This window comes from Hemicordylus capensis, chromosome 4, assembly GCF_027244095.1.
Source record: "Hemicordylus capensis ecotype Gifberg chromosome 4, rHemCap1.1.pri, whole genome shotgun sequence".
NCBI classification, from domain to species: domain Eukaryota; kingdom Metazoa; phylum Chordata; class Lepidosauria; order Squamata; family Cordylidae; genus Hemicordylus; species Hemicordylus capensis.
Window position 1 is genome coordinate 154698492 of NC_069660.1, and position 22573 is coordinate 154721064.

The following is a 22573-nucleotide window of genomic DNA, read 5'->3' on the forward strand; positions in this document are numbered from 1 at the left end:
CCCCAATCTGCCCCAAAGACACCCAAACTTCAAAAATTCTCAAAAAATCAGCCCTCTGCCCAATCCCCCTGAAATTGGGGTGGTAGCCTCCACCCATTAGGCACTACCACCCCACCCCACTATTTTGGGGCAGATCCACTTTCTGCCCCCAAACTGCCCCAAAGTCACTAAAACTTCAAAAATTCTCAAAAAATCACCCCTTTGTCCAAACCCCCTGAAATTGGGGTGGTAGCCTCCACCCATTAGGCACTACCACCACACCCCACTATTCTGCCCCAGCCCCCACTTTCTGCCCCAATATGCCCCAATCTGCCCCAAAGACATGAAATTTTCAGAAATTTACCAAAAATCAGCCCTTTGCCCAATCCCCCTGAAATTGGGGTGGTAGCCTGCACCCATTAGGCACTACCACCCCACCCCACTCCTTTTGCCCAGATCCCATGCTATGCCCCCAAACTGCCCCAAAGTCACTAAAACTTTAAAAAATCGCCAAAAATCAGAGGAAGGTCCAATCGACTTGAAATTTGGGTGGCAGGTAGAACACAAGGTCCCCTTTCAAACCAGCTATTTTTTGAGATCCGAACCGAACCGGGGGGGTGGTTCGGCAAAACCAAAACCGAACCACCCTGGTCCGGTTCGGACCCGGTTCGGATCCGAACCGAACCGGGAGAACCGGTTTTATGCACATCCCTACCCTTTTGCTCTGGTCTTTCACTTTATGGACACAGCTGCAGCTTTGCAAGGTCTGGTCCCCTGAACCTGTTTTTGAATTAAGCATTTCCCCACCATTCAGATCTTGCACAGGACAGTACCTTATAAAAGGTGCTGTATCCCCTTTTCATGTGCTACTCTTTTTGTTCCTGAAGAAGATTCCTGAATGCAAAGGAGCATTGGAAGTTGCCTTATCCTGAGTCAGACCATTGGTCAATCTCGCTCAGTATTGTCTATGCAGACTGGCAGCAGCTCTCCAAGGTTCTAGGCAGGCATCTTTCCTAGACCTACCTGGAGATGCCGGGAGTAAGCCTGGGATCTTCTGCATGCAAGCATGCAGATGCTCTTCCACTGAGCTTTGGCCCCATCCCCAAAGGGGAGTATCTTGCAGTGCTCACATGTAGTCTCCCATCAAAACCAGGTGGACCCTATTTAGCAAAGGGAACAATTCATGCTCACTACCACAAGACCAGCTCTCCTCCCTAAAGGCTGCGAGTGCTGTTGGAGTTTTGTGGTGCAAACTACTGGCTACTGCTCCCGAGGAGCTACTCAGATGCCTGAACCTGCAACCACACCTTTCCCTCCTTCTTTAAGCTGAATCATTGGGTTACAGAGCCTCTGAATGAGTCCAAGTCTAATGCTGAAATCACTACACTTTGAGCACTCCTTGTGAGGGACAGTTTGTGGGGACCGAGCTTTGTACTGTGCCCTGGATGTTCTTGGCAAACTGGATCCCTTCTCTGTCTAAGCTTGCATGAGATCACTTTGTCTGACTGCCTGAGAAGTCCCAGACTCCCTGAATAGAAAAGAGAGATTCCTGAGTGGAACCCCCAGATAGAAGCCTTCAAGGCTGAGCCTTCCTCAAAGTGGGTTGGTCATGGACTAACTTCTGTGTCTGACTGCCTGGGAAACACAGTTCTCCCACTTGCTAGACTGTGGGTTCACACAGACCCACGGAAACCTGGGTGTTGCATCTACAGCTGCAACCCCTTGCCCTCCTTCGACAAAACTTTTGTGAGGACCCCTCTTCCCTTCTGGCATTATACACGAAACAGCAGAAAGGACTAGTAAGTGATCTTTCCTTTTTCTATCTTTACTCTTTATTCTCCTCCCATCCCCTTCTGACAACATTCCAACACAAGCTTTTAGGCAGTTAGAGACTTCACTCCCCCTCACTCCTTGTCCAGTCCGTGGGAACTTCCTTTATTGCTTGTGCTACCACGGTTGCCAAATACTACTGTTTGCACTGCGCTTCTGATATATAAACAAGCATTATTTCTTTGTTTCAAAAAGCCTCGTATCTGAATCAAAGTACCCTAATGTTGGCATTTGCTTGTGGCCAGACTTTGATTGTTTGTTATGCACACTTGTAGGTTTGGTTTGTGAGCCAAGTGAACTAAAAGCACAGATTCATGCACGGGTGCTATATATGTGTGAGTGAGTGGGATAACAAGGGCATTCTGGGGGAAATGTTCCCTCCCACTGATGGTCACTGTTCTGTTTTGTTTTTTAAATGGTAGTCCCTCCCCAGAATGCCCTGGGACAATACTATGTCCAGTGCATCTGGAGGAAGAAATGGCAGCCACCCAAGAGTCCTCCTGCTACCATCACAAGCAGTGATGGAAAAAGAAAAGAAAAAAAGAAAGAAAAGAATCCCGGGCTGTTGCTAACCAGCAACTTGCACTTTCTGGCTCATTTTGCAGCTGCCCATCACAAAACTGCCCTCCAGTTTCACTTTCCCCTTTCACCCAGCCCACCCAAAGTTCTCAGTTCCAAGAACTTTCAATTCAGCCTTAGTTATAACCACTAGTGGGAACTCCATCCTAAAGGCCCGGGGGGTGTCATTTGAAAGTTTCGGCTTGCAGGACTAGGTGTTGTGCTTTCTCTCCCTCCCTCCCACAAAATATTGAAGGGTGGTGGTAATAGGAGCAGCACAGTGGTGGAGCCTCCCGGTTGACTGCATGGCACTCTTTGCAATCCTGGAACCAAGAGAGAGAGTTGTCCTTTCTGGCCACTGGGCAGGTCAATACACTTTCTCCAATTCTTTTTGCATGTTGCTGTTTCACCCTTTTTGGCAAGGTAGTCTTTTGCACGATTGCTCAGAAAAATGAGAAATGGCTCTAGACTGCAGAAGAAGTGGATTTGGAGCAGGAGTCCCAGGCTTTGCACCTACTGGCTGCATCTTACCCACAGAGGAGATGTCCACACGCTCATCACTAGAGTCCCGATTCATGACTTCCGTCCGGTTCCTTTTGATGGTTGCCCTCCTGAGTACTGGGGAGAGAAGAAAAGAGGAGCAAGAGTGACCATCACACCCATCTGCTATAACAATGACAAGCAATCCTTTCTCTCCCTCCGTCGGCCTCCCCCCCTCCCCCCCTCTCAGAAAAAGAACTTAAGATGGGGTAATAATACACATGAAAAGGTGGGACAATGCAGCTAGGAGCAGGCTTAATTCTCAAAGGCCATGATCACCAGAGTAGGGAGCAGCCTTCACTTCCACAGTGTCCACAAATCCCATTCATTCATAGGGTGGGGAATAAAGCAATACACTTGGGGACACAGATGCAACAAGAGCAAACTTGCCTTCTATCCCTGTCCCAGCCCCTACTGAAAGAGATCCCAGTGTGTGCGTGTGCGTGTGCTGCGTTGTGTGTATGTTTGCTACATGTAACTTGATCCCAGGGTCATTCCAATATTTAAGCCTTAAATCCACACATACGCTGCCCGTCATAATGGCAGACATTTTGTCAAATGTCTAAAATGCATAAATAGGCAAACAAGAGTTGGTTCCCACTTCAAGTATGAATCACCTGCTCTGCTCACAGACAGTTTACACAGATTAGAATATAGGGCAGGACACAGATGCGGCCCCTTTTCAGCATAGCCTGAGGCAGGAGAAAACCCAGCAATACTTCCATATAAAAGTATGTTTTCTCTTTTAAGGAAAACCCCTTAAGGAAACACACAGGGAAACTAAAGCAGGGAGCACTTGCACTACTGAAACCAAGAGCAAGTCAGGAACAAAGCAGACATGATGTGAAATGTGTTATCAATGGCCACATTTCTGTTTTTATTATTATTTTTTGTCAACAGCTCAGGGGGAAGCAGGTCAAGACTGTGGTACAGGGGAGAGGAGTTAACATTTCCCAGCATGCCAATTTCCCACAAAAATCACTCACTGCCGCCACCACCAAAGCTGTTATTTGCCCTGTAGAGGCAACTCTTTTTTCAACTATTTGCATTGCAGCTTGCCTCCCAGGGCAAACAGTAGCTTCAGGGGGGATTTTTGTTAGGAAAAAGGTGCAGGGGGAAGGTTACACTACACTTCCCCTGTGCTGTAGACTTGCTTTGGATCCTCCCCACAAGGCTCATTTTTTGTTTTGTTTAAAACAAACAAAAAAGGGATTATGGGGAAATGAAAGCATGTTTCACGTTATTTCTAGTTTGACCCTTAGCTGCAGAAGGAAAGTGGCAGGCTTAACCTTTTTACATCTACCACTTTCCCTTTGCAAACCCTCTTCCTGGGCACTCTAGTTGCCCAGGAAACACAACTGGAAGTTACAGACGGGGTAGGGTTGGGGGAAGAGATCCACGGAAAGCCCTGTGAAAGAGAAGCAGCGGCTTGCTTACCCCAGAGCATCTAGTTCCACCCCATCTCCAATCCTAGGTGTGCTTATTTCCCAAATATTGTATACTTGTAGCAGCAGCTGTAAATCCAATGCTAGTAACAGAATATTGGATTTTCGGCATTTTCTTACCTTCTAAGGCAGACGTGCCAGAATTTTTGTTCTCTTCAGCCAGCATTACTTCCTCTGCATAAAGATACATTCAGATGAACAGTTAGGCATATGATTGCAAACTGTTTAGTGTATCAATGAAACAAGACCATACAATACTATCTCAGATCTCAAGCAAACAGCAAATGACGGAAAGAAGGATCACATGGAAATAAGCCAGGAAATATAAGAGAAGGCATACAATGAGACTGGAGATAACCATCGCAAAATGGAATACCTCCAGCATTAGAGAGCAATATGAGTGTACAGATACACGCAATCATCTTATTATATTTGTGGATTTACACCCAGCCTGCTGATTCTCCAGGGACCCCTAAAGTGGCTTACATTATTATATGTAAAGAACATCAATAATGGATTACAACAACACCTTAAAACAGTCATAAAACAAAAAATAATTTCAATCTATAGCTCCAAAAATAACTGGATTCCTACACACACAGCCTTGGGATACTTGACCAGGCAGAGAAACTGGTTACTTCCCAGCCCGTGAGGGTCACTGAATTTAGAGGATTAGCTGTAACTAACAGGCAGACAGAATCAGTGCTGCCCAGTCTCTCGGGGTGCCAATTCTTATGATGGCTTTACTCCACAGTCAAACTAGACATTTTGCAGGAGACATGTGAACAGTCTCCTGATAGTTTTTTTTTTTTTTTTTTACTAAAAAGCTGCCACAGGAGGCTGACAGTTCCAGCAGAGGAATGGCCAGGGTGTCGGGAATATGAGCTGGAGGGATCCTAATCTATGGGATGGCCAACTTTTAAGAGAGGGGCTCTTCTATTTAAAACTCTATTTGGAGTTGTAGCAATCAGCTCCTCCCTTACCCTACAAAGTGAACTGGAAGTGGACCCTGTACTGTCTGTCAGGCAGTGACCTCTGGGGATCAGCCACTCAGCACACGACCTGCCGGCAGGAAGTGAAGGGGGTCTTTATTCTCAGAAGCATCCAGGCAGGAGATGAGAGAGGATGGGTGGAAGGCTTAGTGAAGAGCAGCAATGGAGCTCTTGCTGCCTCATAGTCAAAAACTAGCCTGAAGAATTCTCTCAGGGGAAGGACATCTGCAGATCCTTGAGAGACAGGATTGCAGGAAACAATCCTGTCTCTACCATGGATTTGGTGAGTTCAGGAAGGAAGCCAGGGATTTGGCTTCGGGCAAAGGTTTAGCCAGGGAAACATATGTTAGGTAGCCTGTGTTAGATTTCAGCAGCCTTAGTTATAACTCCCAGGGGGAGTTATTCAATGTTTGTCATTGAATCCACTCTCAGAAGAACACCTCAGAAACATCAAAACCCAGTGCCCCATGGGCTAGTCATTTTGGAGGTAGTTGGCACCCTATGTGCACTACACCACACCCCGCTCTGGGCCACCCTTGTGCCCCCCAAGTGGAGTTATGAGACTGGTGAAATCCCCATTAATCCCTGTGGGGGAAAGCTTAAAGATGCATAAACTTCAGAAATTCTTTAAAAAATTCCCTTTCCCCAATTGCTTTGAAATCTGGGTGGTAGCAGACACCCATTGGGGCACTACCACCTGACCCACTCTTCTGCCCTATAAACCCCCTTTCTGCCTCAAATCTGCCCCAAAGACATGCCAACTTCAAAAAATCTTTAAAAATAACCTTTGCCCAGTTCCTTTGAAATCTGGGTGGTAGCTTCCTTGCAACCATTGGACACTATTACCCACCACAACTTGCTCTGGGCTACCCTGGTGCACCCCCCAGGGAGTTATAACTAAGGCTGCTGAAATCCCCATTATTCTCTATAGGAAAAAGCTTAAAGACCCGTAAATTTCCAAAATCATTTAAAAATTACCCCGTTGCCAAATTTCTTCAAATATGGGTAGTAGCTTCCTTGCACCCATTGGGCACTACCACCCTCTACAACCTGCTCTGGGACACCCTGGTGCCCCCCATGTGGAGCTATAAGGTTGCTGAAATCCCCATTATTCCCTATGGGAAAAAGCTTAAAGATGTGCCAACTTCAAAAATTCTTTAAAAACCACCCCTTTGCCCAATTTCTTTGAAATTTGGGTGGTAGCTTTCTTCTACCCATTGGGCACTACCACCCAACCCACTTTAGCCACAAAATGGAGGTGTGAATCTCTGAATTTTTTTGGGTCTGATTCTGGGGTGATATTTTTGTACCCAAATCTGGGCAATTGAGGACAGGGGTGATTTGTTTTGTCTACAAGTCACCTGAATCGGCCAGATTCGGGTACAAATCATTTTGTACCTGAATCGTTTCACACAGCCCTACCCAAAACCTGATGTAGCTTGATGCCCGACTTAGATCTACCTGGTGTTCCATAGCAATAATGCTCTGCTTGAGGCAGGGGCGTAACGATAGGGGGGGCAGGCAGGGCACGTGCCCTGGGCGCCACTCTGGTGGGTCACGTGGGGGGGCACCAAAAAGTGGCATGCCCCCGACCCCCCCCCCCCCGGATCGCGCGGAGGTGGCGGGCGGTGGGGGGAGTGAGCGCAGCGGTGGCAGGCGGCGGCGGATCGCCGAGTGCGGCAGTGGCGGGTGGCAGCGGATTGCCCAGTGTGGCGGTGGTGGGTGGCAGGTGGCGGGCGGCAGCAGCGGATCGAGTGCAGCAGAGCGACGCCAAGGCCTGCAGTCTGGCCCGGCGTCGCTTCCCAACTGCACAGCCGTGCCTGCGCAGTTCATCCGCTGCCACCCGCCACCGCCGCACTGGCCGATCCGCCACCACCCGCCACCACCGCACTGGGTGATGATCCGCCACCACCCGCCACCGCCGCGCTCACTCCCGCCACTGCCGCGCTCACTCGGGGAGGGGTGTGCACTCAGGTATGGGGGGGCGCGGGGGGCAATTTCAGGGGCAGAGCTTGCCCTGGGCACCGTTTCCCCCGGTACACCACTGGCTTGAGGATCAGATTGGCGTTATAACCCAGAGGGAGCAGATATTCCATTGACAAACCATATAATTTAAGCTTTTCAGTTACTAAATACATCCAGTCAGAAGGACATCCATCAGATGGACATCTAAATACATCCAATCAGAAAGATTAAGGGGGCTAACCCAGAAGGAAAATAAATCAATTTCAACCAAAAGATAAAAATATCGATCCAAGCACAGTTCTCCAAACTTAACAGGCCTGCTTCCAGTCACAACTTAGCATTAAACACACAACAGGGATTTGAAAAAAATAGCCCTAAGAAATCTAGACTGGACCCTCTCCAGTGGATGGAAATCACTATATATACAAATCTGGGAGCCATAAAGAAGCTGTGAAATTACTTTGATTTGAAAAACCTTAATGGCCACTGGAACATATCTATCCCATGAAGATAAAAATAATCGCAAAATTGCAGTAGCTGATCTCTGAGCATTTGTTTTGGTGGACGTAGTTTGTTCTTTCCAGCTACTTGTCACCTGAAAGATGACCCCCAAATATTTATACTATGTTGTCTGCACTACACTGACCCCATTAATTTGCCATTTATGCATAATAGTTTTTCTGGTGAACATTACGACCTATGTCTTCTGATAATTGACGGAAAGCAAGTTTCCATGACAGTAGTCAGCCAGAGCTCTCAGCATTTTTCTCATCCCAACCAGAGACCATGACCATCATCAGCATAAAGGAGAATGGCTAGATGTCTACTGCCCAATTTTGGCGGATGAAATTCCAAATTAGAGAGTCTATCCATCATAGCACTAATGTAATAATTAAACAATAATGGGGCCAATATACAATTCTGCCAGACACCCCCATCCCCCACATTCTGCACTAATGAAGTTTGTTAGATGTCCCTACAGGTTACAACACACTATTAAGTGAGAGTCTCTATAAAGGTTTTTTATTAAGAGAAGTAATCTTCAGTCAATTGAAGAGTTTCATAATTTCCCCCATGATTTATCATGGGAAATATGATCAAAGGCTGCTTTGAAGTCAAAAAAGGTGGCATACAATGCACCCATTGGCTTATTCTTGTACTTATTTATTTATGTATTTATGTATTTATCATATTTTTATACCGCCTGATTGAGATATATATATCTCAATCAGTGTGCCATATATATATGGTGGTGTAGAAAATTTAAAATATTTAAAAGTCACAAATTAAAATACATGACAATAGAATAAAATTATTAAAACAAGTTCTTAAAATTATTAAAATTTTAATAATTACTAGCTGACCCCGCACAGAGCATCTCTGTGGCGCTTTGGGGCTTGCTGTTTTCCCCTCCCTTTTCCTCCTGCCCCCGTCTCTCCTCTCTTCCCCTTCCCTCCAGCCCCGCACTCTCCAGCCCTTTCCCCTCCTGTTCTCACCCCCCCCACACAGAGCTGCGGTGGGCGGCCAAGAAGGGCCCCGCCACCGCTGTTTTTTCTCCCTCCCATCCACCTGCCACTGCCGCAGCTTTTCTCTCTCCCCCTCTGCCTCCTTTCTCTCCCCCCGCCCGCTGCTGCCTTTCTCTCCCCCCGCCCGCTGCCGCTTTTCTCTCCCCCCTCCTCCTCCCGCCGGCACTTTCTTTCCCCTCTCCTCCTCAGTCCTCACTTTGGAACTCTCACAGTGTGTCGCGAGAGTTCCGCCGCCAAATCTTGGGCACACATGTCCCAAGAGAATTAAATATATAGATTATTAGGTGCCTCCGGACCAAATCCTGGTCTAAGGTAGTCTGTCCAACTCTGAAATCTGACTGCTCCTCTGCCAGTACACTTTCTTGGTTGAACCAATCAAGGAGCTTCAGATACAGGTGTCTAGCATAAAGTTTACCAATTATAGAGAGGAGGCTAATTGGCCTATAATTAGCTGGGTCAGTTTTGCTTCCTTTGTTAACAACTGGAATAATTATAGACAAGCCCCAACCATGAGGTATACATGCAGTCTGATTAATAAATGTAAAAAGTTATGCTAAGACTGGAACCCAGATTTTATCAGTTCTATAGGAATAAAATCACCACCGGGTACCTTCCCAGATCTTTGTTGCCCAACTAGTTCATTACTCTCCCCAGGGGTAACTGGGGGCTATTCTGGGATGGAGAAATCTACCCTGTCACTTATCATATAAAAACAATCTGGGGCAGCCATAAAGAAGGCACAAAAATGGGATTCCCATGCAGAGTGCATGGGATCATAACTCAGTGGCAGAGCACATGCATTTCATGCATTAAATTAGGCAAGAAAGAAGAGATTCAATGCCTGATAATCTTAAGAGTTTGATTTGAAACCCAGGCAGGGTTGACTATTCTCAACTATGTTGAAAAATTGTCACATTCCTTTCCACTGAGAATGTGCCCAACCCTTATTTTAACTATTATGTGAAACTGGAACAAATGACATCTCAGCAACAGCTTAACCTATCAGTGCCGGTGGCATGGATGGGCCAGGTTGGGCATGGGTCCAAGAGCCAACATCCGCCCACCGGGCCAACTTCTTTGTGACGGAGTAATGCAAACTGACTGAGCTGCCACTGCCTTCTCTACTGGACACTGCCCGTCAGCAAATGGTAGCATCCGAAAGGCTCCATGCCACTGCAGCCTCAACTTGCACAACAGCTTCTCCTTCTCCCATCTTCCTGATAGACCAATAGGCTGTGATGACACAGGGGTCCTTGGGAGAAAGCTCACTGGCCAGTGTGAAGGGGAGGAGTTGCTGTTGAAAGACTCAGCAACAGTGGTAGCAGCTCCTCTTCCTTTCTCTTTCCGAAGGCAGGAAGGGGTGGTGCCCAACTGCTGCTGCCTATCGCCACATGTATGCCTTGTAAGCACTTTTTTAAGTTGAAAAAAGGGTTTCAAAAACAGTATGACATAGCTGAGCAACATAAAAATAATTCATGCCAGGTGTACCTTCCTATGCAGGTGTGCCATGCAGAACACACAGCCTCCAAACAAATTAGGAAAAAAATAACCTTCAAAAGAACAGAACTTTCTATATATTTAATTCTCCTGGGATTGCCTTGGAATGTGCGTCCCAGCGCCCAGCTGATTGGCTGGGTGGCGGAGGCACCTGATTGGCTGAGGCACACCAGGAGGATTGGTCACCGCAGCAGCTGCAGGCCTGGCCATTGAGGCCAGAGGTGGGGCCCAGCCCAGCCTGGCCACAGATGCAAGGCCCAGGAGGGGGGAAAGAAAGGGGGGGCAGAAGTGGCGGTGTGGAGGAGAGGTGGCTGGGCCCGGCATGGGCTGGCTGTGGTCAGGAAGTGGAGACTGGGGCAGAAGGTGGGGGGGGAGGAAACCGTCGGCCCCAAAGAGCACACAGATGCGCTGTGCGGGGTCAGCTAGTTTTTGTTTTAAAGGTTAAAAAATGGCCATTTTTGAGATACTAATGTAATAGGGCGAGGAGCTGCATTACCAATCATGTTAACAACTTTATCCAATAATATATACCCTATGGAATTTGCACAATCACATTCCATACTAAAAATACAATAGCAATCATTATTTGTATTGTTTGAAGTGAAGACTTTGACATTCTTTGACTGAGCTGGTGTGGTGGTATGGAGTGTCTTCAAACAATCCAGATGCACAGGAAACATAGCTGTCAACACTAACATGTTCACAGTGCAGGTTTATGTGAGAAGAGAACACTGCCTCATAAGCAAGAAGAAGAAAAAAAGGAATAGTTGGAAAGGCAAACAAAGCTTTTACAGGGGGTTCAGAAGGATCCCCACCCATAGATGATGGTCCATCTTTAGCTACCATTTTTATAGGTCTACTGGGAAGAGCCATGGTTTGGCTAAAATGGGGGGGAGGAGTCAGCGGTGGGGCCTGTGGATTTAATTAAAGACCCCCTCTCTTTGCCCCTGTTTGAGCACTGCAACTAATTGGAAGGTGATTCCAAAAGATGGGGGAAGTTAACAGGCAGACAACTCAAAGGAAAGATGACTGAAGGGAAGGGATAGAACAGGTAGCCAAGTGAGTTCTAGGAACCTGAGGAAAAGACAGAGGAAAGAGACAGTGGTCTGAGAAACATGTTTAAAGAATGAGAGCGAGGGAGCCAGTTGGGCATAGGGTTGCCCGGTCTAGACCTTAAAAGAGCTCATTTACCTCTGGGAGATGCACACAAGGGCCAGTTCTGCCAGACTGGGTTCTACCATGATGGCAGAATTGTGACCTAGAAATCCTATGAGGGCAATGGGAGCCACAAGTGTTGGCGTGGGGCTCTGAATTTCATAGTTTGAATTGAATTAATGAGCCAATCCTTTGACTGCATACTTTGAGTTATAATTATGTATATTTCTATACGCCCTTCTAAAAATGGCTCAGGGTGTTTTAAAACATTTATTCTAGCTGCCCATATGTTTCCAGGCAAAATACAAAGTGCTGCTTATTACTTTTAAAGCCCTGAACAGCTTGAGTCTGGGCTACCTTAGAGAGCACCTTCTTCTGCATGATGCCCATCGCATGTTGAGGTCATCTGGAGGGGTCCGTCTTCAGTTACCACCAGTATGTCTGGTGGCGACTCTGAACCGAGCCTTCTCCATAACTGCTCCTGGCCTATGGAATGCACTCTCAGCAGATATCCACAGTTTAGGCTCGCTGTTGGCCTTTAAGAGAACCCTGAAAACTTATTTGTTTGGCCTGGCCTTCCAAGGTTTTTAAATTGTTTGGGGGCATTTTAATTGGTTTTAAATGATTTTGAATTGTTAAATTGTTTTTCTATTGTTTTTAGTAGTGTGTTTTAGAGGGTGTTTGTTTTATGCCTTTTTAAACTTGTTGTGCACTGCCCAGAGCCTTTGGTTGGGGTGGTCTATAAATGTGATAGATAGATAGATAGACAGACAGATGATGTGTGTTCCTCTGTTTTTCCCTCAGGTTTCTACAACTCACTTGGCTGCCTTTTCTGTTACTGTACACAATAACAATGCACTTTCAAGGCACAAATAGTGAGTGTATGTAAAGGCTTTCAGTATGTTGCAGCTCTTTGCAGACGCCTGTTGCTCTACTAAAGTGGCATTTCAACAGCTGTACATACTATCCCAGCTCTGGGGGCACCACTGCTCAGGCCTGTGTTTACCTGCTTTATCTATCCAGGCTCGGTAGCCATTCAGCTCACGTTCAATCTGCTGCTGCCTCCTCAGTTTCATGAAAGCCCGGCGATTCTCCACCCGCTCTCTCTCTTTGGCAAATTCCCTGTAAAGGTGAAAAGTGAGGACTCAGTTAGAGAAGGCTCTTCTGCACTCCAACATCTACCACTGCAACAGTGGGCTGTCCAGTGACACAGCCACAGTGAAGAGGGGACAAGGCTGAGTTAGCGCATGAGAGAAACATGTTGAGGTGATTTTGGAGAGAAAAACAATGAGTTCAGAAATAGAAGTCAACTGGGTGTCATTGCCAGAGGTTTGAATGGAACTCAGAAGTTGGAGGTCTCTACTGCACAATGTCTCCCCTCAACTGCATCCTCAGTTGTCTACTGTTAGAATCAGTTTGCAAATAGGAAAAAAAATAGATCAGGTGTTCCCAACAGGTTACTAATACCCCTAGGGGTACATGAAGAGCTCCCAGGGGGTTCTCAGAGCTCTCCTGCCTACCCTTGCTGCCCCCACACTCTTTGTTCCCCATCGACACATCCTCAGAAATGTGTCTGCTGCAGAAAGGAAGGGAGTAGGGTGACGTCTCTCGTCCTCTGCTCCCGAGTGGCGAGCTATGTTCTGAAAATCAGTGTGCCCCTCCTCTTAGCCTGAACGATAGGCTTCAGAAAATTAGTACTGCATATTCCCAAACTTGTCCCATTAATTTCAACAGGAGTACTCATGAGTAATGTAGTCTAGATGCAAGTTAGTGACTGGAGCAGCCTGAGTTGTAACATTTACATGTTACAGTTATATATCTACTCACTGTATATATATATTCACTCTAAAATCTCTATGGGGCACTGAGCTGAAGGTTTGCAAAGGAAGAGATACACATGTTTAAAAAGGTTGGGAACCCCTGAAACAGATGCCTCCCCTTTCAGAGTTATCTTATGGGGCAAATACTCATCTTCCTAAGGCAGCCACAGGGAGCTCTGTTCTGGACTGGAATGGTGGTGGAAGGATTAAAGTCCTTTCCACATGCTGTGGTCCAAGCTTACTCCCCCTGAGGTTGCTATTTAGAGTTAAAAAACCAACAAGCACACAACTGTAAAGGTGCTTTAAGTAATCTCATTCAAGTAATTTCATTTGGTCCTTGTACTGTGCTTTACTAGGAGGATGCTTCCTGTACTCCTTGATTCCTCCTAGCAGCCTTTGGACAACTCTAAATGGTGTGGGTTGCACATGTGGGAGGGCTAAAATAGTGCTTCGCAGGCAACCTTGGCAAAAAGCGGCAGAAAGAGGAGGAGGGTTTTGAAAGCCATTATTGAAAGCCAGAAAGCCTTGGTCTGCAGTCCAGGGAATTAGGAAGCGCACAGCAGATAAAGGCAAAACTTGCACATAATTCAGAGGGCAGGGCCTCTGCCTCCCTGCTGCCCAGACTGAACTTCTCTTTTACCTTTCCAAAACATGCTTATAATTCCACTCATTTGCTGTGCACTGACACTCAGCAAACAAAAAGACTGACTTTCTTTCTCTCATACACACACACACACAGGCTGAAGGGTTGCTAATGGGGTGGGGGCGTGGATGCATTATTCAAAGGAAATATATTTTGCTGCAGCCTTGCTGCATAATCACAGGATCTGCTGAAGGTGTGGAAGGGTGGGCTGATGGGAGGCAGGAGAGGGAGCGGGAGCATAATCAAGGTCCCCCTGGTAATACTCAGGCTCCCTTGGTAACCACAATCCACATGAGAAGGAAGCTCTGTGAACCCACACAACACTCTGCCTTCTTCCCCATCACATCTGCAAAGCTGACACCCTAGTACGGAAAAAAAAGCAGAAGAATGAAAAATAATCCTGATTATCCAAATGAACACACACTTTTTCTCTCTTTGCCTGCACAGCCCAGCTATGGAACCAGTGATTGCTTTCAACAGAAACACGAGTTTCCATTGATCCGCCTCTGCAAAAGGATGGAGTTGCCAGGTCACTAACAGATATCGCCACCCCACATTAAGGATCTGATGATCAAACAATTCTACAAAAAGCAAGTGCTTACGAATTGCTTGTCCCCTCCCGCCAAGTAACACCAGTGAGTGGGTAACAGATCAAAACCCTGGTGTGAGGAAGAGAGTTTTATAACAGTTTATAACAATTTTATGATTGTTCACATCACAGCCCCGATCTGGATTGTCCATCTCCCTGTGGCTGCTTTTTGCCCCAGGAGAAATGCTCCTATTGGTGCCAATAGGATTTGTCATCAATTTTCTTCCAGGGCAAATAGCAATTGCAGGGGAGGGCATCCTGGCTGGGATCATGGTAGGGGCAAAGAGTTAGAGCCCTCTCCCACTGCAGTTCAGTCCAGGTTGAGGCCCAATGCAGCTGCATTTTTTAGCCTACTTCCCAGTAGGCTTATGAGATCAACCGGTATTCTGTGTGTCCATGTGTGTGTGTCCCCGCTTATCAACTTCGCAATGCAAATATGAACCAAGTTGGGTACAGCTGTAGGCACACATAGGGACTCCTCAATGGGGTAGTTTGTGATGATGTCATCCACCCCGATTCAAGATGGCAGATACATAAACTTTTGAAGTGCAAGTGGGCAAACTTGTGAACCACCTAACCAATTTGCTAAAGCTGTAGGGGCACACGAGGAAACATTAATGGAATAGTTTGTAATGATGTCATCTACCCCAATCCAAGATGGCAGATATGTGAATGTTTGAGGCACAAGTGTGCTAACTTGTGGACTATCTAACTGATTTGTAGTGAGTGACACACAGGGACATCTCAATGGCATAGTTTGTGATGATGTCATCCACCCTGATTCAAGATGGCAGACGTGTAAACTTTTGAGGTGCAAGTGAACCGCTTGCACCGCAACTTGTGAACTGCTCAACCAATTTGAACCAAATTTGCTTCAGCTGTAACTTGTGAACCGCTTAACCGATTTGAACCAAATTTGCCACAGCTGTAGGGACACATAGGGATACCTCAACTTTGTAGTTTGTGATGATGTCATCCACCCCGATTCAATATGGTGTACACATATACTTTTGAGGCACAAATGGGCTAACTTGTGAACCACTTAACTGTTTTTAACCAAATTTGCCACAGCTGTAGGGACACATGGGGAAACCTCAGTGCCATAGTTTGTGATGATGTTATCCACCCCAATCCAAGATGACAGATGTGTGAACCTTTGAGGTGCAAGTGTACTAACTTGAGCACTGTCTAATCGATTTGGAACAAATTTGGTGTAGTTGTTGTGACAGACAAGGTAGGTGAGTAACCTACCTCACAGGGTTGTTGTGAGGAGAAACATAACTATGTACCCCACTCTGGGCTCCTTAGAGGAAGAGCTGAATATAAATGAATGAATGAATGAATGAATGAATAAATAGTTACATTTGTAATGATGTCATCCACTCCCATCCAAGACAGCAGACATGTGGACATTTGAGGTGCAAGAGATCTAACTTGTGGACCTCAATTTGAACCAAATTTAGTTCAGTTGTAGGGATAGTGAAAGGAAAGTAGGTACATTAGTTCTTACTAGAACAACCTGTTATTATTTTAAAAACAAACAAACAGGCATATTCCAAGGATGCAGTAGGCATTTCCTCTGCTTGGGCTCTCATTGTCTGGCTCTTAAAATGGAGGCACATTGACCCAGGGCTTTTAAAAAGGAAAATTCAGAACTGCACAATGCTGTGTGTGTGTAATTCACATGTGTAACATGCACCACTATAACACACATCTGTGCATTTTCCTTGTCTATGCACACATACTCTGTTGCCTATGCACACATACTCTGTTGTTCCTCTGGAGTCACATTCCATGACATTTAGAAGCCTACACAGAGTGGCAGAAATTTCTGGGAATCTGACAGCATTATTGCAGAAGAATTTTATATTCACTGGTGAAGACTGTGAGGAGTAGCAGAAGAGTCTGGGGGAAGCATCTTTGGCAAGGGAAGAGAAATGGGTATGTTTGATCAAGGTTTAGTAGACCACTTTACTTTTCTTTTTGCTGTAATCTATTTTTACATCTTCTAATATAACACAACTTTTGTAGTGACTTTGATTTCTGTACAGCAGAAATTTTCTTTTAGAATTGCACATTTATTTATTTTTGGAACTGCACATTTTGTGCCTGATTGCATATTTTAACAAGTTGTTCTAGTAAGAATTAATCTGCCTACTTTCCTTTCACTATTTAAAACTGGACTAAATTTGATTCAAATTGGTTAGGTGGTCCACAAGTTAGACCTCTTGCACCTCAAATGTCCACATGTCCACCATCCTGGATCGGGGTGGATGATTCCATTACAAACTACACCACTGAGGTGTCCCTATGTGTCACTCACTACAAATGTACCAAATCTGGTTCAAATCAGTTAGATGGTCCACAAGTTTATTTATGCATCTGCCATCTTGAATCGGGGTAGATGATATCATCACAAACGACACCATTGGGGCACCCCTTTGTGTCTCTACAGCTGTAGCAAATTTGGTTCAAAACAGGCAGTTCACAAGTTAGCCCACTTGCACCTCAAAAGTTTATGCATCCACCATCTTGAATTGGGGTGGATGACATCATCACAAACTACACTGTTGAGGTGTCCCTATGTGTCCCTACAACTGTACCCAATTTGGTTCATGTTGGTCCAGGTGTAGTGAAGTTGATAGGGCGGGACGAACACACAGACACACACATGGAATGCCTGGTGATCTCATAAGCCTACTGGAAAGTAGGCTAAAAAGCCCTGGTTGGCCCATTCAGATAAACACTTACAAAGAATTAGATGTAATTTCTATTTTTAATATATAATATTCCATGACAGTATCTATGAAAAGAAATAAAAACCATGACAAATATATTTAGAACAATGATGAATATTTTCCCATTTCAATTTCCGTGGGAGGGTAGAAATATTTCAAGAAAAACTCTTAACTGTGACAATACTGACCATTTTAAAACACAGCAATAATAATTCCATTCATTATAATTTCCTCTGTCTACTTCTGCTTCTTTGGTACAACTTCTGCCTCCTAATTACTATTGTCATCTTCTTCCTCAGTTAGTCATATGGGGATCCCACGGCATATTGTTATGTAGTGAATCAGATTTGGATGCTTACTGATGTCATTGAAGCCATTCAGAATAAGAACAATACTAGCTGAACCCGCACAGATCATCTGTGCACTAGGACTTTGTTGCTCTCCTTGCCCTCCACCACAACCCCTGCTTTATTGCTTAGTGTCAGCCGCCCACTCCCCACCGCTCGCTCAGCCCCTCGCTGCCACTCGCTAGCTCACTGGCCCCCTCCCTGCCATTCGCTCACTCCCTTCCCGCTCACTCACTCACCCCCTCCCCGCCACTCACTCACTCGCCCCCTACCTGCTCCTCTTCCCTATCTGCATATGGAATCCCCACTGCCCAATCACTACAGTGTTTCTGTTTTGTTACTTCCAATTGGTAAAGCACTGTGTGGGTGAGGCTTGCCACGTACAACCATATATATATACACACACACACACACACGTATATAAAATATTTATATATATATAGAGAGAGAGAGAGAGGGAGAGAGAGAGAGAGAGAGAGAGAGAGAGAGAGCGCTTCCTGAATAGGTGACCACTTCAGGAGTAATCACTAAAAAACTGTCAAACTGGGAGGGATGAGGGATCTGACAAAAAAAATTATCAAAAGCAGTGGCCCAGTCCTAAATGTAACTCCTTAATAAGATAGTAACAAGTAACAGCTGAACTAACATTTCGGAAAGGCCCATGTGAGGGGAAGAAATATGCATAATCATGCTCTCCATGCTTTCTGAACAAAGGCTTTCCCCTTACCTTCCTGTATTCCTAGTAGTTTATACGCTGCCACCACACCCAATTATTAATTTCACCCAGGTCTTGGGAGAAATTCCAGGGAAACTCTCGTTCTCTTACTATTGGAAAAGTACAAAAACCTTCTATGTGCAAACTTACACATGGTGAGAAAACTGGTAGGTTGCTGAACGATCTGAGATGTGTTTTGCACCACAGAAAACCCTTCCCAGCCCCCCTTTCCTGAGTTAAAATCCACTCAAAGAGGCCTGTTAAAACTGCAAAAAACAAAGAACAATAAACTTTATTCAAAATACTAAAGGCAGCTTCCATCTGAGTCTCTCTCAACTTTTAGTTACAGTTAAAAGAAACACTCAGTAGCTGCAAGAATAGTTCAAAAAGCACCCCAGATAATATTGGGCAGCACACTTTTGGGGTGTGTAACTCCAATTAACATTGAGGCGGTAACAAAATTGTGGTTACCCAGTTGCAAAGAACATGGATGTATGAAAACACAACAGTATACGGTATCAGGGATATACAACACACTCAAAAGAAATAAGTTTCTGATGCAAAATCTGACTAACTTTCCCTAGACTGAATCCCCTTTTCCTTGCAAACTCACCCAACACTGGATGAGAGTCAAGCTTCCTGCAATCCTGTCTCTCAAGGATGTGCAGAGGTTCTTCCATGAGAGAATTCTCCAGGCTAGCTTTTGACCACGAGGCAGCAAAACTTCCTTGCTCCTCACTAAGCGTTCCACCTGTCCCTATCCCCTCCAGCCTAGCTGCTTCAAAAACAAAGGAACCCTTCTCTTCCTCCTCATGGTCTCCTAGGTCCCACCCACCAGGTGTATTGATTGGCTGAGCATTGGAGGTCACCAGCCTGTCAGTCAGGACAGGGTTCACTTCCAGTTCACTCTTTAGGGGAGAGGAGGGGCTGATCAGGGTTTGATCGTTACAGCAAGATATATGCTAGACATCTTTATTGGAAATCAAAGCATTGGCTGGTGGGCAAGGGTGAATTGGCTGACAAGCAGGCTGGTTTCAGAGGGTCACGCTACGATTGATCATTGCCATATTTTGCAACATTTCATTGAGAAATATACCTCTCAGAGACCAGCCTCGCTATACAGGTGAAACTCGGAAAATTAGAATATCGCGCAAAAGTCCATTAATTTCAGTAATGCAAATTAAAAGGTGAAACTGATATATGAGACAGACGCATTACATGCAAAGCGAGATAAGTCAAGCCTTAATTTGTTATAATTGTGATGATCATGGCGTACAGCTCATGAAAACCCCAAATCCACAATCTCAGAAAATTAGAATATTACATGGAACCAAGAAGACAAGGATTGTAGAATAAAACAATATCGGACCTCTGAAAAGTATACAGTGTACTGTGCTTGATTGGCCAGCAAACTCGCCTGACCTGACCCCATAGAGAATCTATGGGGCATTGCCAAGAGAAGGATGAGAGACATGAGACCAAACAATGCAGAAGAGCTGAAGGCCGCTAATGAAGCATCCTGGTCTTCCATAACACCTCAGCAGTGCCACAGGCTGATAGCATCCATGCCACGCCGCATTGAGGCAGTGATTGCTGCAAAAGGGGCCCAAACCAAGTACTGAATACATATGCATGCTTATACTTTTCAGAGGTCCGATATTGTTCTATTCTACAATCCTTGTCTTTTTGGTTCCATGTCATATTCTAATTTTCTGGGATTGTGGATTTGGGGTTTTCATGAGCTGTACGCCATGATCATCACAATTATAACAAATTAAGGCTTGACTTATCTCGCTTTGCATGTAATGCGTCTGTCTCATATATCAGTTTCACCTTTTAATTTGCATTACTGAAATTAATGGACTTTTGCACGATATTCTAATTTTCCGAGTTTCACCTGTATGTGGCCTTTATTGACCTTAAGGCCACTTTTGATTCTATTTCTTGAGGGAAGCTCTGGACTAAACTTTACAATTTATCGATAGATCGGCACCTTCTTTTTCTTATTCAAACTATGATACTTCACTTATAATCTGCCTCAGCCCACAAGGCTCTCTGTCAGCCTCTGTTCCAGTCTTGTAGAGAGTGAATTTTAGCCCCCTTGCTTTTCAATTTTTACATAAATGGAATTATTACTGGATTTGATAGCCCAAAGTATCATCCCCCAAAACTGGCAAACAAGCATATCTCCATCCTTTTATGTTGATAATGTGGTTTTAATATCAAGGTCACCAATAGGGCCTTAAAATGTTTTGCAGAGTTTTGCTTGAAGGATAAGTTAGAAATCAATTATGGTAAAACAAAGGTAATGGTCTTTGCTAAAAGACCTAAGAACTTTACTTGGTCCATCAATTGTAATGTCATAGGAGCATAGGAAGCTGCTGTATACTGAGTGAGACCATTGGTCTATCTAGGAACATAGGAAGCTGCCATATACTGAGTCAGACCATTGGTCTATCTAGCTCAGTATGTCTTCACAGATTGGCAGTGGCTTCCCCAAGGTGGCAGACAGGAATCTCTCTCAGCCCTATCTTGGAGAAGCCAGGGAGGGAACATGAAACCTTCTGCTCTTCCCAGAGTGGCTCCATCTCCTGAGGGGAATATCTTACAATGCTCACATGTGGCCTCCCATTCAAATGCAACCAGGGTGGACCCTGCTTAGCTAGGGGGACAAATCATGCTTGCTACCACAAAACCAGCTTTCTTCTCATCGAACAGATATCTGTATTTAAATATCTAGGAGCTGGCATTCATGCTAGGGGTAGCAGGAAGGCACATGGGGACATGGTTGCTTGTAACGCACATAAGAGCGCTGCTGCCCTTTTGAAATTTCATTTCAAAATTTATTGACCAATTTATTCCAGCCTCAAGTTATTTGAGGCCAGGTTTTTGGCCCAGGTTCTGTTTGGAGCCCAATTAAGTCTACCCCCTAATATTGCTACTTTAGAGAGAATACAGTCAAAATTCCTGAGGGCTATTTTCCAGGTCCCATGCTGTGTTTCTAATGAGTCCTTACGCTTAAAAGCCAACTTGGTGAGTGTTTCTGCTAAATTTTGGTTAGCTATGCTAACTCATTGGCTTAAGCTTTCCCTTTCCCCAGTTGGTCTTGCACCCCTCATACTTGTTGATGACTTCCATTCTTCTTGGAAAAGTGCAATTCAATCTAAGCTCTCTTTACTAGGATTTTCATCCACGCAGCTTCTATCTATGGGGTTGAAGAGGGCTAAGTCATTACATAAGCAGCGTATACCTGATGTTGAGCGTCAAGTGGACTTAGTCACAGTCCCTTTGCTGCCCTTGCATGAGCATGTTAGATGCCCAGTAACCCCTGCAGCCTATCTCTTCCATCTGCATCTCCCTAACAATTGTAGAACATTTTCTTGGCAAGATTTAATGCCTTGCCTTCTGTTCTAGTTGAGGGTAGGTATAAAAAACTTGCATACCATCTACGCCTCTGCCCCTGTGATGCTAATCAGGTAGAAACGTTAGAACATGTGATTCTTTGCTGTGAACTATACAACATTATGTCGACCTTCTTACACCTTTGTTGAGTGCACTTGGGGAGTCTGCTCCTTACCAAATGGTTGAATTTCTGTAATCTGATTTAAGTCCTTCTATAACTCATCAGTAGTTAAATTCTGTGCAGCGATGTTAAAAATAAGGAGGGCCACAGTTAAAATATTTGCTAACTGCCAATTCTAAGTATCATTGTAAGTTTGTTTTTATCTTTCTTTTTAAAATTCTCTTTTATTACATATATTGTAGTTTAATGTATAAGTTAATGTTTTATGATGGTTTATGACCGCAATAAAAGATCTGATCTGAAGTAACAGTTCAGCACTTGCTTCATCACAAGATTCATTTTATTAAGGAAATATATTTAGGGCTCAGCACCTTAAGTGGTGCAGCGGGGAAATGCTTGACTAACAAGCAGAAGGTTGCCGGTTCGAATCCATGCTGGTACTATATTGGGCAGCAGTGATATAGGAAGATGCTGAAAGGCATCATCTCATACTTCGCGGTAGGAGGCAATGGTAAAACCCTCCTGTATTCTACCAAAAAACCCCAAGGGCTCTATGGGCACCAGGAGTAGAAATCGACTTGATGGCACACTTTACCTTTCCCTATATATGATCCCTAATAAAATGGGAAACATGACACCCAGCAATCACATCATCCAGGATACCACCTATGCTTCCATACTAGGGATGTGCACAGAATCGATTCGGAGGCC

The 22573-nt window shown here is 45.0% G+C and overlaps 1 protein-coding gene across 10 annotated transcripts in view; it reads right to left on the bottom strand.

Annotated features, from left to right (window-relative positions):
* Positions 1–22573, bottom strand: part of CACNA1E (calcium voltage-gated channel subunit alpha1 E) — a 673520-nt gene that overhangs the window by 150804 nt on the left and 500143 nt on the right. For all 10 annotated transcript variants that reach the window (XR_008306367.1, XR_008306368.1, XR_008306369.1 and 7 more), the window contains 3 exons: positions 12494–12609; positions 4473–4526; positions 2899–2985 (listed from right to left, as the gene is read on the bottom strand). Coding sequence is in view for 7 of the 10 variants with exons in the window: in XM_053247018.1 (XP_053102993.1) it covers positions 2899–2985; positions 4473–4526; positions 12494–12609 (257 nt within the window). In the remaining 3 variants the exon portion in view is untranslated. The remainder of the gene's footprint in view (positions 1–2898; positions 2986–4472; positions 4527–12493; positions 12610–22573) is intronic.